At 37.2% G+C, this 18391-nt stretch overlaps 1 protein-coding gene across 4 annotated transcripts in view; it reads left to right on the top strand.

Moving 5' to 3' along the window:
• The window catches only part of SLC25A16 (solute carrier family 25 member 16), a 58057-nt gene that overhangs the window by 37163 nt on the left and 2503 nt on the right, over window positions 1-18391 (top strand). For 2 of the 4 annotated variants that reach the window (XM_014862779.3, XM_070488973.1), the window contains 2 exons: window positions 1845-1913; window positions 2994-4375. In XM_014862779.3, the coding sequence (XP_014718265.1) occupies window positions 1845-1913; window positions 2994-3150 (226 nt within the window). In that variant the 3' untranslated portion in view covers window positions 3151-4375. Of the gene's footprint in view, window positions 1-1844; window positions 1914-2993; window positions 4376-4755; window positions 4959-7364; window positions 7622-18391 lie in introns of those variants that run through there. The other 2 variants (XR_011495432.1, XR_011495436.1) reach the window with 2 other exon arrangements.

The raw sequence follows: 18391 nt of genomic DNA, 5'->3' as shown, positions 1-18391 counted from the left end.
TAGCTAGACTTCAGTGCTCTGCTCTTCCCATAAATGTCTAGAATAACTCATTTATCTTTATGGTTTCAACGGTCACCTTTGTACAGATAACCAATTCTATTTAAATCTCCATTACTGACGCCATTACTTCTCTAGCAAGCTCTTGGATCTTTCTACTTGGACTTCTGCCATTAGTGTAAACTCCATAATTTATATATTACTTGCTTGTCTTCCTCTTCATGACAATCCTCAGTTCCCAACTTTCCTATTTGTTATTGATAACCGTTAATTTTCTAGTCTTGATAATGCCTTGAAATCACTTTTCAGATTGTACATATTCAAACAGTCACTAAGTCTTGTCATTTTTTACTTGAGAACTTTGCCTAGAATGCTATTTTATTTCTTTTCTATTGTTATTTCCCTGGTTCTAATCCTTGTACCTTGTCTTCTTACATTCTCTCTATTAATCAATTCCTTCTATTCACATAGATCTTTTCCAGCTTGGCAGCTGAATCCTTCAAGTTGAGGTTTTGGTCCCTTTATCTCCATAAAGTTTTTTCTTCTCTCTACTCCTTGTTAAAAAATAATTCCTAGAGATGCTATTGAGATGCGTAGGGGGCTTCATCTATTGGTAATGTTATTTCTTACACTGTCTGGTTGTATATGGGTATTTTTTTATTATAACTATTTCATAGTAAATTTAAATCAATATAAAAGTACATAATTATTTTTGTCATATATCACTTATTTATATATTATGTACCATGGAGAGCTTTGAATACGAAAGCAGAAAGCAGCTTTTTGACACTGGAGAATGTCTCTAAGACTCAGTTTTCTTATCTGAATGTTGGGATGACAGTACCTACTTCATGCAATTTTTGTAAAGATGGAATGAGATAATATACATAAATTGTTTAGCACAGCACCTGACATAAGTAGTCAATATTAGCAAATAAAACTAATTTTAAAAAATCACCTGGCATCTCACTCCCAAAAGAGATTACTTTTGTATATTTCATTTCAGGCAATCTTCTTTTGCTTTTTTAAAAGTTTTATTGGGGTGTAATTGACATACAACATATTTCTTGTTTCTGGTGTTCAACGTAATGATTTGATATTTGTATATATTGCGAAATGATCACCACATTAAGTCCAGCTAACATCCATTGCCATACATAGTTAGAGAATCAGGCAATCTTTTTACATAGAATGTTCTCTGTCCTCTAAGTGCAGTTTTCTGTATTGTTAATTTTAGCCCTTAAAGAAAAGTTTTTGTTGGTCTACTGTGTACAGGGGGACTTACTGAATATCACTCTTAGGGTAGTGGTTCTTCAATGGGGTAATTGTGCCTCCAGTGGACATTTATTAGTGTCTGGAGACATTTTTGGTTATCCCAACTCGGGGTATGTTACTGGTATCTAGTGGATGGAGACCAGGGCTGCACCTAAATATCCTACAATGCACAGGACAGCCCCTCACAACTAAGAATTATCCAACCCAAAATGTCAATAGTGCCAAAGTTGAGAAACCCTGTGTTAGGGTTACAACAATGAAAAGCACTCAGTTTATTTCTTCAGGAAGTGCCATTTAATTTGGCCTTGAGGAGTGACTAGAACTTGATATTGCACCCAATGGGAGAGAAGAATCATCTAATTTGAGGGAACTACATAAGCAAAGGCAAAGAGATCACTGTATTTTTATTTGATTGTATTCATGTGCCTATATCCTGAACTCCCAGATTAGACAAAACAATAAGAGAATAGGAACACATTATTTCCTAGCATATGTAGGGCTTTGTATTCAATAATTGTTGAGTTGAAAACTAAAAATCATTTTTAAGTCCTCTTGCCTTTTTCTTCTTTTAGCTACCCATTTGATGTAACTCGTCGGCGAATGCAATTAGGAACTGTTCTTCCAGAATTTGAAAAGTGCCTGTAAGTTCTCCATTTGTTACTGTTCATTTTCTTTAGAAATGTAATATTTAAGTAGGGAGATAGGACTGTGGTCTCACTAGTAGTCAAGACCTTCCATTTTTTCTCCTATAGTATATTTTGGTAACTTTATAAGATTGTAATCATGTCCCAATCCTATTAAAAACTTCACTTTAGAGCAGCTCTGTTAAATATAATATGAGCCACATATGTAATTTAAAACTTTCCGGTGGCCACATTTAAAAAAGTATAAAAAGAAACAGATGAAATTGTTTAAAAATATTTTTGTTTAACCTAACGTATCTAAAATATTATCATTTCAGTATTTTGCATCCTTCTTTTTATATTAAGCGTTTGAAATCCAGGGTGTATCTTACGCTTCCAGCACATCTCAATTTGGACTAGCCACATTTCAAGTGCTCAGTAGCTACCCATCATTACACAGTACAACTCTAGAGTTTTCTAATCTAAAGAGATTTAGAATCATTCTGTTTGATTGGTGATGTGTTGTCCCTCAAGGGAAGAGCAGAACATTTGTTCAGGACCTTGAATTGCCTTTGTTTACCCAAAAGTTTTTGAAGATTTCAGTCCGGATTGCCTAATGAAAGGGAAAAGCACAGCCCAAAATATTGATTTGAGAGGAAAGAACACTCTTTGAAATAGGAAAGTATTACTGAAATCTGAAAGATAGTCCTTTAGGTATCAGTTCTATAATCATTTGCTAGTTGCGTGTAGTATAGAACTTGAGCTGAAATGAAAAGTTAAAGAGCAACTGCTCATGCATCCTTTCAAAAGGTTACGTCGATAGTTGAACTATTATGAAACAGTATTGCCAATAAATGTCAGAGGCATAGTACAAACAAAATATCTTGTATTAATGAGCCCCACAAATCTGTGCATAATGCTTGTACTTGTTTGGAATGAATTGCTCTTTCATTGAATTTTTAGCGTGTTTTAATACTTGCCTTCCAAAAGCTATTAAAGATAGCATTTTGGTTTCTTTTAAAAATTCTACTATCGATCTTGAAATTGTCTCTTCACGAGTGGGCATAAGGGTGTCATCATTTAACCGTTGTCTTTCAGTACTATGCGGGAGACTATGAAGTATGTCTATGGACACCATGGAATTCGAAAAGGGTTATATCGTGGTTTATCTCTTAATTACATTCGCTGCATTCCCTCTCAAGCAGTGGCTTTCACAACGTATGAACTTATGAAGCAGTTTTTTCACCTCAACTAGAAAAAATCATGATTTCGTTTCTTTAATAAACTCTCAGAGGAAGAAATAAAATATTACTTTAATTTTGAGGAGAACTTTACTTGAAGGGGGATATTTACCCTGTCACAGGAACCACTGGTATTTTAGTGCTTGATTTTTTTATTCATCACAAATCAAAAGTGCTTACTATCCTTTTTGATGCCAAAAGTTATACCTTAGAACATTGAAAGAAATTCCTAAGCTGATGCTGGCTAATCAGTTAGGTTATTTGAAACCATTTTAAAGAGTTATTTGGAAGTAGAACTGACTTAAAATGGGATTCAGGAGGTTTCCATTAGCTTTATCATGCTGTTCCAAGCTTTTAATTGTAATCATTATTTTCAAAGACTCTAACATTGCTTATTATTATTGTTGTTATAAACAAGTTTGGTTATATTGCAGCAGAATGATGAGAACTGAATTTTTAAGTTATATCAAATGTAGCTTAGAAGCCAGCAATGAAGTATTGTTTTTATCTCTTTTCTTGTAATTCTGCTCCACTGGATAAAAGGACAAACACTTTTTCTCTTCATTTGTTAATAAAATAAATGTTGTATTTAAAAAGTAGCCACGTAGAGACTCAACAATAAATGGAGAATTTTTGGGTATTGCTCAAATGTTATTACCAGGTACTATGAGTGATTTAAATGTGTTTTTAAAAGTCAATGTATTTCCCAAAGGCAGTAATAATAAATACTGAATATCTTTGCTCTTAAAACATATTAGCATTATAGACTTGTTTTTGTTAGATGATTTGGTGTATACTAGAAGATTTATTTAAGTGGACCATCGAATATCCATTAATATAGATGTGAATGTTACAGGATGTTTCTAAGGTATTATGATACATCAACTAGTTCTTCCATGTAAAATAATTTTAGTGCAATATAAACTTAAGTAGAAATGTAAAACATGGTTTGAATTGCTCTCCTTTATATTAAAATGGTTTAAAATATAAGAATTCCATTTATTGTGTTTAGAGTACTTTTTATGTTTTATTTTAAGCATGACAGAAATGAGAGAACAGTTATAGTTCTGTCCTCAGTAATAGTGGTTTGTAGAATTGATATTATTTTTAAGACATTAGAAAACTAAGTTTAAAGTGTTATTTCTGCTTCAATTTTTATTTTTTTGCATAAAAGATTTCTTGTCATACCTTGGTAAAAATGAGATGAACTGGTTTCATTTTCAAAGTTTTTATTTTAAATAAATATGTATCTTTGTATGATTTATAAGTGTACCTTCAGGTAGAAATACATGTGTTCCTAAAACTATTTTGTATATTTTTATTTCTGGGCTATACTGTAGCTAATTATTGTTATCAAATCTCAAGATAATTTAAATGTATAAAATAAGTATCTCAGTTATGTTATCAATAAAAGAGGATTGTGAATATTTTTTTAAATAAAAATTTGCATTCTATGTCTGCTATAGAATACATAGGATATTAAAAATAAATTTTATTTATATTTCAACAATTTTTTCTCTTTTAACTATTTATGTTATTGAAGCACAAATGTTAAACATAAGTGTCAGAATGGAAGAATATTTAAAACAATGACTGGATTTATATCTGATTTATTTCAGATTGCTAACCCAAAGTGCATCTTACCAGTTTGTCTTCCATTTGAAGACTGACTATTGCTGTTTTGATCTCCATTGTTCCTCCTTTCTTGCCTTTCCGTGGGGGCAGTCCTCTGATCTATACAATGGGACAGTGGTCTGGTCTAGGGATTGATAAGTGAGATACCACTCCGAGCTCTCAATGGTTGCCTGTTGGAGGTGGAAAGGTTAGTGGGTATATATAGTAATATCTTACTCCATTCTCCCCCAGAGTACTCAACATCCATTTATTCAGTGCCCACTGTGTGCAAGGTATTGTATCAACATTATGGGGGGTTACCTTGGGAGGTCTGTTAGCTGTACTTACAGTCTGATTTGGATGCCCAATTGCATCTAACACCAGATATTTCTCTAATAGAGTATGCACCACACTTTATGGTAACTGTCTGTTTATCTATGTCCCCTAATTGGTTCTCTCAAGGGCAGAGCCATGCCTTCATCCCCTATAAGGAGCACAGAGTGTGACACCACAATAGGTGCCCAGTGATGTTTCCTAAGGGGAATAAGGAATATTCTCGTAGGGAGAAATGAGGCACAAACAATCCATGGAAAGAGCAATTTAGAAGTAAAGTCATTTGGTTTGTTTCACAGAAGTTTCTTGTTGCTAATTTGAGCCAGGATAAATGGCATATAATAAAATCTATATTATATGAGTAGCGCATTGCCTTGCAGAGTTGGGCCAGTGATATCTGACACACTTGTGTAGCAGCTGTATACTCTACACAGTTCCTCACATCCATTCGATGAACACCAGACACCATGTCAGGCACTAGAAATCAATGACAAATAATAAGTCATGTATATTTCCTGAGGGCTTACTATGTTCCATGTCTTGCTTCTTTTTTGTGAGGAAGATTGGCCCTGACCTAACATCTGTTGCCAATCTTCTTCTTTTTGCTTGAGGAAGATTGTCGCTGAGCTAACATCTTTGCCAATCTTCCTCTATTTTATGTGGGATGCTGCCACAGTGTGGCCTGATGAGCGGTGCCAGGTCCACACCCTGGATCCGAACCTACGAACCCCAGGCGGCCAAAGTGAAGGGTGCAAACTCAACCACTATGCCACTGGGCTGGCCCCTCCATGCCTTGTTTTAAGCACTTTTGATGCCTTTAACTCTCTCTCTACAACAATACTATAAGATAGGTACTATTTTACGGTCCTTTTTCTTTCTTTTAGTGAGGAGGACTGAGCCTGAGCCAATAGCTGTTGCCAGTCTTCCTCTTTTTGCTGGAGGAAGATTGTTGCTGGCGCTGGCCCAGGGGCGTAGTGCTTAAGTTCACGCACTCTACTTTGGCGGCCTGGGGTTTGCAGGTTCAGATCCTGGGTGCAGACCTAAACACCACCTCATCAAGCCATGCTTTGGTGGTGTCCCACATATAAAATAGAGGAAGATTGGCCAGATGTTAGCTCAAGGACAATCTTCCTCACCCCCCCCCAAAAAAAACCCACCAAAAAAAAGCCAATAAAACCTAAGCAAAAATCAATTAAATTGAAAAAAAGAAAAGATTGTCACTTGTATCCTATTCAAATGAAACTTTTTTGTTTTGCTGAGGAAGATTGGCCCTGAGCTAATATCTGTTGCCGATTGTCCTCTTTTTGCTTGAGGAAGATTCACCCTGAGCTAACATCTGTGATAATCTTCCTCTATTTAGTATGTGGGTCACTGCGACAGCATGGCCACCGCCAAGTGGTGTAGGTCCACGCCAAGAACTGAACCCAGGCTTCCAAAGCAGAGCACAGAGCACACTGAACTTAACCACTAGGCCATGGGGCTGGCCCCATGAAACTCTTAACGTGTCAATAAATTTGAACATGTCAATAAACATAAACCAATCAATAAAATGATTACAGTTTGTGGAAAGTACTTATTAAGAAAGTAAATAGGCTGCCTGATAGAGATGAGTGTAGGGTGTAAGGATCAGAGAGCTACTTTAGAATGGTCAAGGAAGGGGCTGGCCTGGTGGCGCAGTGGTTAAGTTCACACATTCCGCTTCTTGGTGGCCCGGGGTTTGCCAGTTCGGATCCCAGGTGTGGACATGGCACCGCTTGGCAAAAGCCATGCTGTGGTAGGCATCGCACGTATAAAGCAGAGGAAGATAGGCATGGATGTTAGCTCAGGGCCAGTCTTCCTCAGCAAAAAGAGGAGGTTTGGCAGTAGTTAGCTCAGGGCTAATCTTCCTCAAAAAAAAAAAAGTCAAGGAAAAGTTTCTTTGATGTGCTAAACTTTAAGCTGACACATGGAGGATAAAAAGGAAACAGCCATGCAAAGAGTTGTGGGGGAAGAATGGCCCAGGTGAAGAGAACAGCACATACAAAAACCCTGAAACAGGAAAAAGTTTGGCTTGACATAGGAATTGTCAGAAGGCCAGCATGAATGAAGTATCATGAGTGAAGAAGTAGTAACAAGTGGGGTTGGAGAAGTAGACAAAGGCCAGATCAGGTAGGGCTCTGTAGGACATGGTAATGATTTTGTCTTTTATTCTAAACGCAATGGGAAGCCCTTGAAAGTTTTCAGCAGGGGAATAAAATTGTCTGATTATGTTTTTGCAAAAATCACTCTGCTTTGTCAACAGTGGTTTGCAGTTAAAACAGAAATCAACAAAATAAAGAACAGACAACAGAGAAAATGACAAACTCCTTGGGCCGGCCCCGTGGCTGAGTGGTTAAGTTCGCGCACTCTGCTGTGGTGGCCCAGGGTTTTGCCGGTTCAGATCCTGGGTGCGGACATGGCACAGCTCATCCAGCCGTGCTGAGGCGGCATCCCACATGCCACAACTAGAAGGACTCACAACCAAAAATATACGACTATGTACTAGGGGGCTTTGGGGAGAAAAAGGAAAAATAAAATCTTAAAAAAAAAACCTCCTAAGTTGATTCTTTGAAAAGATCGACAAAATTGGTAAGCCCCTAGCTGAATTAATAACTAAAAAAGAAAACAAAAATTACCAATATCAAGAATGATAAAGAGGACATTACTGTGGATCCTATGGATATTAAAAAGATAATAAGAGATTTCTAAATAACTCTGTGCCAAGGAATTTGACAATTTAGATGTAAGGGATAGATGCCTCAAAAATCACAACCAAGGGGCCAGCCCCATGGCCAAGTGGTTAAGTTCGCATGCTCCACTTCAGCGGCCCAGCGTTTCACTGGTTCGGATCCTGGGCACGAACCTAGCACCACTCATCAAGCCATGCTGAGGCAGCGTCCCACATAACAGAGCCAAAAGGATCAGAATATACAAGTATGTCCTGGGGGGTTGGGGGAAAAGAAGGGAAAAAAAGAAGATTGGCAACAGATGTTAGCTCAGGTGCCAATCTTTTTTTTTTTTTGAGAAAAATTAGCCCTGAGCTAACATCTGCTGCCAATCCTCCTCTTTTTGCTAGGAAGACTGGCCCTGAGCTAACATCCGTGCCCATCTTCCTCTACTTTATATGTGGGACGCCTGCCACAGATATAATATATATAATTCTATTGAACACTTAAGAAAGAGATAATCTTATACAGACTTCCAGAAATTAGAAGACAGCACTTTGCAATTCATTTTATGATGCTAGTATAACCTTGATACCCAAACTTGACAAAGTTATCGCAAAAAAAGAAAATTACAGACCAGTATCCTTCAAAAACGAAGATGGAAAAGTCCTTAACAACATACTAGCAAGTCAAATCTAGCAATACATAAAAAGTTTATATCATGACCAAGTTGGGTTTATCCTAGGAATGCCAAATTGTTTAACAATCTGAAGTCAATAGTGTAATTTCCCATAATAACAGAATAAAGGAGAAGAACCACATGATCCTTCAATAGATGCAGAGAAGGGATTTGGCAAAATTCAACATTGATTAATTATAAAAATTAATCACCTTAAAAATAGAAGAGACCTTCCTCAATCTGATAAAGAGCATTTTGTCAGATTGTCTTTTCCAACAATACATCCCAACTCACTTGCTCTTCTCATGTGTCATTTACACTCATCCCATCAACAGATTCTGTTCCTTTCCCTTGAATCTGGCTGAGTGGGCCTGTAACTACAGAGGAAGTGATGCTGTGTGACTTCTGAAGTTATGTCATAATGCTGCAATAGCTTTCATCTGGTCTTTTGGAAAGCTTGCTCTTGGAATCCAGCCACCATGCTGTGGGGGAGCCAATCAGTCCCTGTAGAGGAACTGATAGCCAGCCTCAACTTGGCAGCCATTTGGATAAGCCATCTTCAAAGTGGATCCTCCAGTTCCCAGCTGATGCTTTATGGAACAGAGACAAGTTTTCCCCGTGGAGCCCTGCCCAAATTGAAAATTCATAAGCTAAAAAAATTATTGTTTTTTTTATTGAGTTCATAATAGTTTACATCATTGTGAAATTTCAGTTGTACATTATTTCTTGTCTGTCACCACATAAATGCTCCCCTTCACCCCCTGTGCCCACCTCCCACTCCCCTTCCCCTGGTAACCACTGAACTATTTTCTCTGTCCACGTGTTTGTTTATATTCCACATATGAGTGAAATCATACAGTGTTTGTCTTTCTCAGTCTGGCTTATTTCGCTTAGCATAATTCCCTCCAGGTCCATCCATGTGGTTGCAAATGGGATGATTTTGTCTTTTTTATGGCTGTGTAGTATTCCATTATATATATATACCACATCTTCTTTATCCAATCCTCAGTCGATGGGCACTTGGATGGTTTCCATGTCTTGGCTATTGTGAATAGTGCTGCAATGAACATAGGGGTGCATATATTACTTTGGATTGTTGATTTCAAGTTGTTTGGGTAGATACCCAGTAGTGGGATAGCTGGGTCATGGTAGTTCTGTTTTTAATTTTTTGAGGCATCTCCATACTGTTGTCCATGGTGGCTGCACCAGTTTGCATTCCCACCAGCAGTGTATGAGGGTTTGCTTTTCTCCACACTCTCTCCAACATTTGTTATTTTCAGTCTTAGTGTTTACAGCCATTTTAACAGGTAGAAGGTGGTATGTTAGTGTAGTTTTGATTTGCATTTCCTTGATGATTAGTGATGCTGAACATCTTTTCATGTGTTTATTGGCCATCTTTCTATCTTTGGAAAAATGTCTGTTCATATCCTCTGCCCATTTTTTGATCAAGCTGTTTGTTTTTTATTGTTCAGTTGTGTGAGTTCCTTACACATTATGGGGTGTCATATATATGACACTCCTTGTCATATATATGATTTGCAAATATTTTCTCCCAATTGGTGGGTTGTCTTTTTGTATTGATCCTAGTTTCTTTTGCCTTCAGAAGCTCTTTAGTCTGATGAAGTCTCACTGTTTATTTTTTCTTTTGTTTCCCTTATCTGAGAAGATGTGGTATTTGAAAAGATCCTTTTAAGTTCGATGTCAAAGAGTGTACTACCTCTAGTATATGTGCTGCCGAAGCGAGCACAGAGTGTACTACCTATATTACCTTCCAGGAGTTTTATGGTTTGAGGACTTACCTTCAATCTTTGATCCATTTTGAGTTTATTTTTGTGTATGGCATGAGATAATGGTCTACTTTCATTCTTTTGCATGTAGTTGTCCAGTTTTCCTAACACCATTTATTGAAGAGACTTATCTTTTCTCCATTGTATGTTCTCGGCATCTTTGTTGAAGATTAGCTATCTCTATACGTTTGGTTTTATTTCTGGGCTTTCAGTTCTGTTCCATTGATCTGGGTGCCTGTTTTTGTACCAGTACCATGCCGTTTTAATCCCTATGGCTTTGTAGTACATTTTGAAATCAGGGATTGTGATGCCTCCAGCTTTGTTCTTTTTTCTCAGGATTGCTTTAGCAATTCGGGGTCTTTGGTTGCCCCACATGAATTTTAGGATTCTTTGCTCTATTTCTGTGAAGAATGTCATTGGGATTCTGATTGGGATTGCAGTGAATCTGTAGATTGCTTTAGGTAGTATGGACATTTTAACTATGTTTATTCTTCCAATCCATGTACATGGAATCTCTTTCCATCTCTTTATGTCGTCATCTGTTTCTTTCAATAATGTCTTACAGTTTTCATTGTATAAGTCCTTCACCTCTTTGGTTAAATTTATTCCCAGATACTTTATTCTTTTTCTTGTGATTGCAAATGGAATTGTATTCTTGAGTTCTCTTTCTGTAAGTTCGTTATTAGAGTATAGAAATGCAATTGATTTTTGTAAGTTGATTTTGTACCCTGCAACTTCACTGTAGTTGTTAATCATTTCTAATAGTTTTCCGATGGATTCTTTAGGGTTTTCTATGTATAAGATCATGTTGTCTGCAAACAGCGAGTTTCACTTCTTCACTCCCTGTTTGGATTCCTTGTATTCCTTTCTCTTGTTTAATTGCTCTGGCCAAAACCTCCAGCACTATGTTGAATAAGAGTCGTGATAGTGGGCATTCTTGTCTTGTTCCTGTTCTCAGGGGGACGGTGCTCAATTTTTGCCCATTGAGTATGATATTGTCTGTGGGTTTGTCATATATGGCCTTTATTATGTTGAAGTACTCTCTTTCTATACCCATTTTGTTAAGAATTTTTAGCATAAATGGCTGTTGGATCTTGTCAAATGCTTTCTCTGCATCTGTTGAGATGATCTTGTGGTTTTTATTCCTCATTTTGTTGATGTGGTGTATCACAATGATTGATTTGCAGATGTTGAAATGTCCCTGTGTCCCTAGTATAAATCCCACTTATCATCATGTATGATCTTTTTGATGTATTGCTGAATTCGGGTTGCCAAAATTTTGTTGAGAATTTTTGCATTTATGTTCATCAGTGATATTGGCCTGTAATTTTCCTTTTTTGCGCTGTCCTTGTTAGGCTTTGGTATCAGAGTGATGTTGGTCGTGTAGAATGTGTTAGGAAGTGTTTCATCTTCCCTAATTTTTTGGAATAGCTTGAGAAGGATAGCTATTAAATCCTCTCTGAAAGTTAGGTAGAATTCTCCAGGGAAGCCATCTGGTCCTGGGCTTTTATTTTTGGGGAGGCTTTTGATTACTGTTTCAATCTCTTTCCTTGTGATTGGTCTATTCAGATTATCTATTTCTTCTTGATTCAGCTTTGGGAAATCGTAAGAGTCTAAGAATTTATCCATTTCCTCTACATTCTCCATTTTGTTGGCATATAGTTTTTCGTTGTCTTCTCTTGTAATCCATTGTATTTCTGTATTGTTCTGTATTGTTATTTCTCCTCTTTCATGTCTAATTTTACTTATCTGAACTTTCTCTCTTTATTTCTTTGTAAGTCTGGCTAGGGGTTTGTCAATTTTATTTGTCTTCTCACAGAACCAGTTCTTTGTTTCATTGATGCTTTCTATTGCCTTTTTTGTTTCAATAGCATTTATTTCTGCTCTGATTTTTATCATTTCTCTCCTTCTGCTGACTTTGGGCTTTGTTTGTTCCTCTTTTTCTGATTCCATTAGGTGTAGTTTGAGATTGCTTATTTGGGATTTTTCTTGTTTTTTAAGGTGAGCCTGTATTGTGATGAATTTTCCTCTTAATATGGCTTTTGCTGCATCACATATGTGTTGGTGTGGTATGTTTTCATTTTCGTTTGTCTCCAGATATTTTTTGATTTCTCCTTTAATTTCTTCAGTGATTCATTGGTTGTTCAATAGCATGTTGTTTAGTCTCCACATCTTTGTCCTTTTCTCAGCTTTTTTCTTGTAATTAATTTCTAGCTTCATAGCATTGTGATTGGAAAAGATGCTCATTATTATTTCAATCTTCTTAAATTTATTGAGACTTGTCTTGTTTCCCAACATATGGTCTATCCTTGAGAATGTTCCATGTGCACTTGAGAAGAATGTGTATTCTGCTGTTTTTGGATGGAGTGTTGTATATATGTCTGTTAAGTCCAACTGTTCTAGCTTTTTATTTAATTCCATTGGTTCCTTGTTGATTTTCTGTCTGGCTGATCTACCGATGTGAGTGGAATGTTGAGGTCCCCTACTATTATTGTATTATTGTTAATATCTTCATTTAGGTTTCTTAATAGTTGCTTTATGTACTTTGGTGCTCCTGTGTTGGGTGCATAGATATTTATGTTATGTCTTCTTGGTGGAGTGTCCCTTTAATCATTATATATTGCCCCTCTTTGTCTCTCTTTACCTGTCTTATCTTGAAGTTGACTTTGTCTGATTTAAGTATTGTGACACCTGCTTTCTTTTGTTTGCCATTAGCTTGGAGTATTGTCTTCCATCCCTTCACTCTGAGCCTGTGTTTGCCATTGGAGCTGAGATGTGTTCCTGGAGGCAGTATATTGTTGGGCCTTGTTCTTTAATCCATCTCGCCACTCTGTGTCTTTTCATTGGAGAATTTAATACATTTTCATTCAGGGTGGTTATCAATATATGAGGGCTAAATGCTGCCATTTTTTCACTCATTTTCTGGTTCTCCTGCATTTCCAGTGTTTCTTGTCCTGTGTTTTTTGGTCTACCAATTGAGTTATGTAGTTTTTTATGTTGTGTTTCTTTTTTTCTCCTTATTTATTATTTGTGTCTCTTTTCTGCTTTTTTCTTTAGTGGTTATCATGAGCTTTGTATTCAAAATCTCGTAAATACAATAGTCCATTTTCTGATGGCCTTTTATTTCCTCAGACTAAACTGATTCAGTCCCATTCCTCTTCCCCTCCTAAGTTGTTTTTCTTACATCTTATTCCAGCTTGTGTTGTCAGTTTGTGGTTAAAATGACAAGATTATCTTTGATTTTGGTGTTTTCCTTCCTTTATTTTTAATGCTATCCTTGAGTATTTGCTAACCTGTTCTGATGTATAGCTACAATTTTCTGATTTTGTCTACCTATTTATCTCCTTACTCCATGCTTAGTAACCCCTTTCTCCCCTTTTCTTTTCAGGTATGAGGGCCTTCTTGAGAATTTCTTGTGTGTGTGTGGGCGGGGGGGGGGGGGGCGGGTCTCATGGCTATGAACTCCCTTAGCTTTTGTTTATCTGGGAAAGTTTTTATTTCTCCATCATATCTGAAGGATATTTTTGCTGGATAGAGTATTCTTGGCTGAAAGTTTTTGTCCTTCAAAGATTTGAATATGCCATTCTAGTCTCTCCTAGCCTGTAAGGTTTCTGCAGAGAAATCCGCTGAAAGCCTGATAGGGGTTCCTTTGTAGGTTATTTTCTTCTGCCTTGCTTCCCTTAGTATTTTTTCTTTGTTATTTACTTTTGCCAGTTTCACTATTATATGCCTTGCAGGAGGTCTTTTTACATTGACATATTTGGGATTTCTGGTAACCTCTTCCACACGGATTTCCATCTCTTTGCCTAGATTTTGGAAGTTCTCTGCTATTATTTCTTTGAATAAGCTCTCTGCTCCATTCTCTTTCTCTTCTCCTTTTGAATACCTATAATTCTTATGTTGCACTTCCTAATTGAGTCGGATATTTCTTGGAGACTTTCTTCATTTCTTTTTAGTTTTAGTTGTCTCTCTTCCTCTATCTGGAGCATTTCACCATGTCTATCCTCGATTATGCTGATTCGCTCCTCTATGATGTCCACTCGAACATTCAGACAATCTATATTTTGTTTTGTCTCTTCCATTGTGTCTTTCATCTCCAATATTTCTGATTGATTCTTCTCTATAGTTTCAATCTCTTTTGTGAAGTAGCTTCTAAACTCTTTGAATTGTTTCTCTACATTCTCTTTTAACTCACTGAGTTATTTGATGATAGCTATTTTGAATTCTCTGTCATTTAGATTACATATTTCTGTGTCCTCAGTACGGATTTCTGGGTAATTGTCATTTTCTCTCTGGTCTGGAGAATTTAATATAATTTTTGATACTGCTAGAGGGTGTGGTTCTGTTTTTGTGCATTTTGGTATTCTTCGGTCACAATTACCACCTATCACAACTGAGTGGGGGCTAAGAGCTGCATATTCTGAGCCCTCTGCATTCCACCAAGATCCCAGGCACTGGAGCCAGTGCTGGGCAGGTTTGGGGGAGAGGCGCTTTCTTCTGCATGGTCTCTGGGTTTTCTCACTCTGCCCTTGCTATCTGCTCTCCTGGGGTCTTGGGCTGATAAGGTCACCCCACCACTGGCTTTCACCTCAGTAGGGGCTTTCCCCTAGGCTGTGATGGCCCTCAGAGATCTTTTATGCTCCCGCAAATGAAAGTCCCCTCCCCTGTTCCTTCCCTCTTGGAGGCCACCTGTGGCCCCTGATCCCAGTCTTTTGGGAAGGGAGTAAAGTTTTCTTTTACCCCATTCCACCTCCTCCAAGGAGGGCTCCAGCCTCTCTGCCCTCTGTTGTATGGCTGCGTGGGTCTCTCAGAGGTCTTTTGTGTTGTGTTTGGATGTCCTCTGTTGGAGTGTGAATGTCTTTTTGGTTTTATGGTGGAGGGAAGAGATTACTGGGAAAGCTCACTCCAGCATGATGCTGACATCCAAGTCATTTCTTTTATGTCTTCTTTTTTTCCTCACCTAGAGCCAAAAGGTGCAGAAATCCCTTGCCTGTAGTCTGGTTGTCGAGGCTCAGTACCTCCAAAATCTGCAGGGTAGGCTGCCAGGCCAGAGACCCAGGGAAGAGTTGCAATTGTAGTCCAAAGGCAGTCTGCTAGCAGAGTTCCTTTTTTCTTGTTGTTGTTTTAAGCCATTAAATTTTGGAGGTTTGTTTTTGTTTTTTATGTACCATTACATAACAATAACAGGTATCTGTGAAAAACCTACAGATACCATCATATTTAATGGTGAGATATTGACTGCTTTCCCTCTAAGATCAGTTGAAGGCAAGGATGCCCAGTGTCACAACTTCTATTTACTTAGGTAAGAAAATAAAATAAAAAGTGTAAAAATCAGAAAGGAAGAAGTAAAAGTGCCTCGATTCTTAGATGACATGATTAATTATGTAGAAAGTCTTAATGAATCTATAAAACAACTGCTTGAAATTATAGGTGCATGTAGCAAGGTCTCAGAATATTAGGTAAATATAATAAAATACATATTTTTATTTACTAGCAGGAAATAACTGGAAGACAATTTAAAAACAATTTCATTTATAATAGCATCAAAAAATATAAAATACTTAAATTTAACAAAAGATGTGCAGGATCTCTACACTGAGAATTACAAAATGTTGCTGAGAGATATCAAAGGTGGTTTATATAAAGGGAGAGATAAACCATGATTATGAATTATAAGTCTCTATATTATAAAGAAATCAATTCTCTCCAAATTTATTTACAGATCCAATGCAATCTCATTCCTACAGGTTCTTTAGTAGAAATTTACAACCTGATTCTAAAATTTACACAGAAATGCATAAATCCATTGATTTGGAATATCCAAAGCAAATCTTAAAAAAAGAACAAAGACGTACACTGCCTGACTGTGACTTACTGTAAAGCTGTAGTAACCATGACAGTGTGGTATTGGCATAAGGACTGACAGACATCAAAAGAACAGAGCAGAGAGCCCAGAAACTGACCTATACTTATACAGTCATTTGATTTGTTAACAAAGGTGCCAAAGCAACCCAATGGGGAAAGAAAGTCTTTTCAACAAGTGCTGCTGGGAAAACGGGATATACACATGGAAGGAGGGGGTGAAGAACTCAATCTCTACCTCATACCACACACAAAAATTAATTTAAGATGGATCATAGAACTAAATGAAAAATAAAACAATAAAACTTCGTGAAGGAAACATAGCGGAACATTTTCACACTTAGGGGTTGGAAAAGATTCCTTACATCACAGAAAGTAAAAAGCATAGAAGAAAAATGGATAATTTAGACTTCATAAAGATTAAAACTTCTGCATATCTAAAGATCTTGTTAAGAAGGTGAATAGACAAGCCATAGACTGGGAGAAAATATTTGCAAAACCTATCTGACAAAGGTGTTGTATCCATAATTATATAAAGAATTCTTGTAACTCAATAGTAAAAGAATAATACAATTTTTAAAAATGGGCAGAGGATTTGAACTGACATTTTACAAAGGATGACATAGAAATGACCAAGCACGTGATAAACTACTGAATAACATTAGTGATGGGGAAATGCAAATTGAGACTAAAAAGACTAGGGCTGGCCCAGTGGTGCAGCAGTTAAGCTCACTTGTTCCGATCCAGTGGCCTGGGGTTCACTGGTTCAGATCCCGGGTGCAGACATGGCACCACTTGGCAAGCCATGCTGTGGTCGGCATCCCACATATAAAGTAGAGGACTATGGGCATGGATGTTAGCTCAGGGCCAGTCTTCTTCAGCAAAAGAAGAGAAGGATTGGCAGCACATGTTAGCTCAGGGCTAATCTTCCTCAAAAAAAAAAAAGAAAGACTAAAAAGACTGACAGCATCAAATGTTGTCAAGGATATGCAGAAACTGGAATTCTCATACATTGTGGGTCGTAGTGTAAAATGTTACAACCACTTGGTTAATCGTCTGGCAGTTTCTTAAAAAAGTAAACATAAACTACTTATGGCCCAGAAATTTCACTCCAAGGTATTTACCTATGAAAAATAAAAGCATATGTCTATAAAAAGACTTGTACAAGCATATTTGTAGCAGCTTTATTCAAAATAGGGAAATACTGTAAATTGTCTAGGTGTCCAACAACAGGAGACTGGCCAAATAGACTACCATCCAGCAATAAAAAGGAATAAACTACTGATTCATGTAACAAAATAGATGAATCTAAAAACTTTATACTGAGTGAAAGAAGCCAGACAGAAAATAGTATATACCATATGATTCCATATATGAAGCTGTAGAATAGACAAATCTAATCTCTGGTGAAAAAAATCAGACTAATGGTGCCTCTCCATTAGGGATGGATGTGGGAATTGCCTGGGAAGGGCATTAGAGAACTTTTGGGGGTGATGATAACACTATCTTAGTAGGGGTTTGGGTTAAACACATTTGTAAGAATTTATCAAATGGTATACATAAGATTTGTGCATTTCACTTTACGTAAATTTAAAAATTTATACATAAAATTTACATAAAAGTTTTAAAAGTACCTAAACAAATATCAAACTCTAGCTAATGATATCCATGCTAAAGTGTTTAGAGGTGAAATGCACTGATGCCTGCTATTTTGAAATGCATTAAAAAAAAAAACCCTTGAGGGGCTGGCCCCATGGCCAAGTGGTTAAGTTCGCACACTCAGCTTTGGCAGCTCAGGGTTTTTCTGGTTCGGATCCTGGGCCCAGACATGGCACCACTCATTAGGCCATGCTGAGGTGGCATCCCACATGCCACAACCAGAGGCACTCAGAACTAGAATATACAACTATATACTTTGGGGAGAGGCTTTGGGGAGAAGAAGAAGGAGGAGGAGGAGGGGGAGGGGGCGGGGCCGGGGAAGGGAGGGGGCAGGGGGAGGAGGAGAAGGAGAAGAAGAAAGAGGAGAAGAAGAAAAGATTGCCAACAGATGTTAGTTCAGGTGCCAATCTTAAAAAAAAAACCTTGAATTTATGGGTGGACAGATAGATATACATGTGACAAATCAAAGATAGAAAAATGTTAATTATAAAATTTAGGTGATAAGTCTATAAGTCTTCATTACATAATTCTTTTAACTTTTCTGTACAGTTGAAAATTTTCCTGATTAACGTATTGGGAAAAAGGACTGAGTTGCAGGGAGACAAGAATGGAAGCACAGGTCTGAATCTATTGCAGT

The sequence above is a fragment of the Equus asinus genome, chromosome 2 (genome assembly GCF_041296235.1).
Source record: "Equus asinus isolate D_3611 breed Donkey chromosome 2, EquAss-T2T_v2, whole genome shotgun sequence".
NCBI lineage: Eukaryota > Metazoa > Chordata > Mammalia > Perissodactyla > Equidae > Equus > Equus asinus.
Note: the sequence above shows the minus strand (reverse complement) of the source record. Positions and strands in the feature narration are given on the sequence as shown.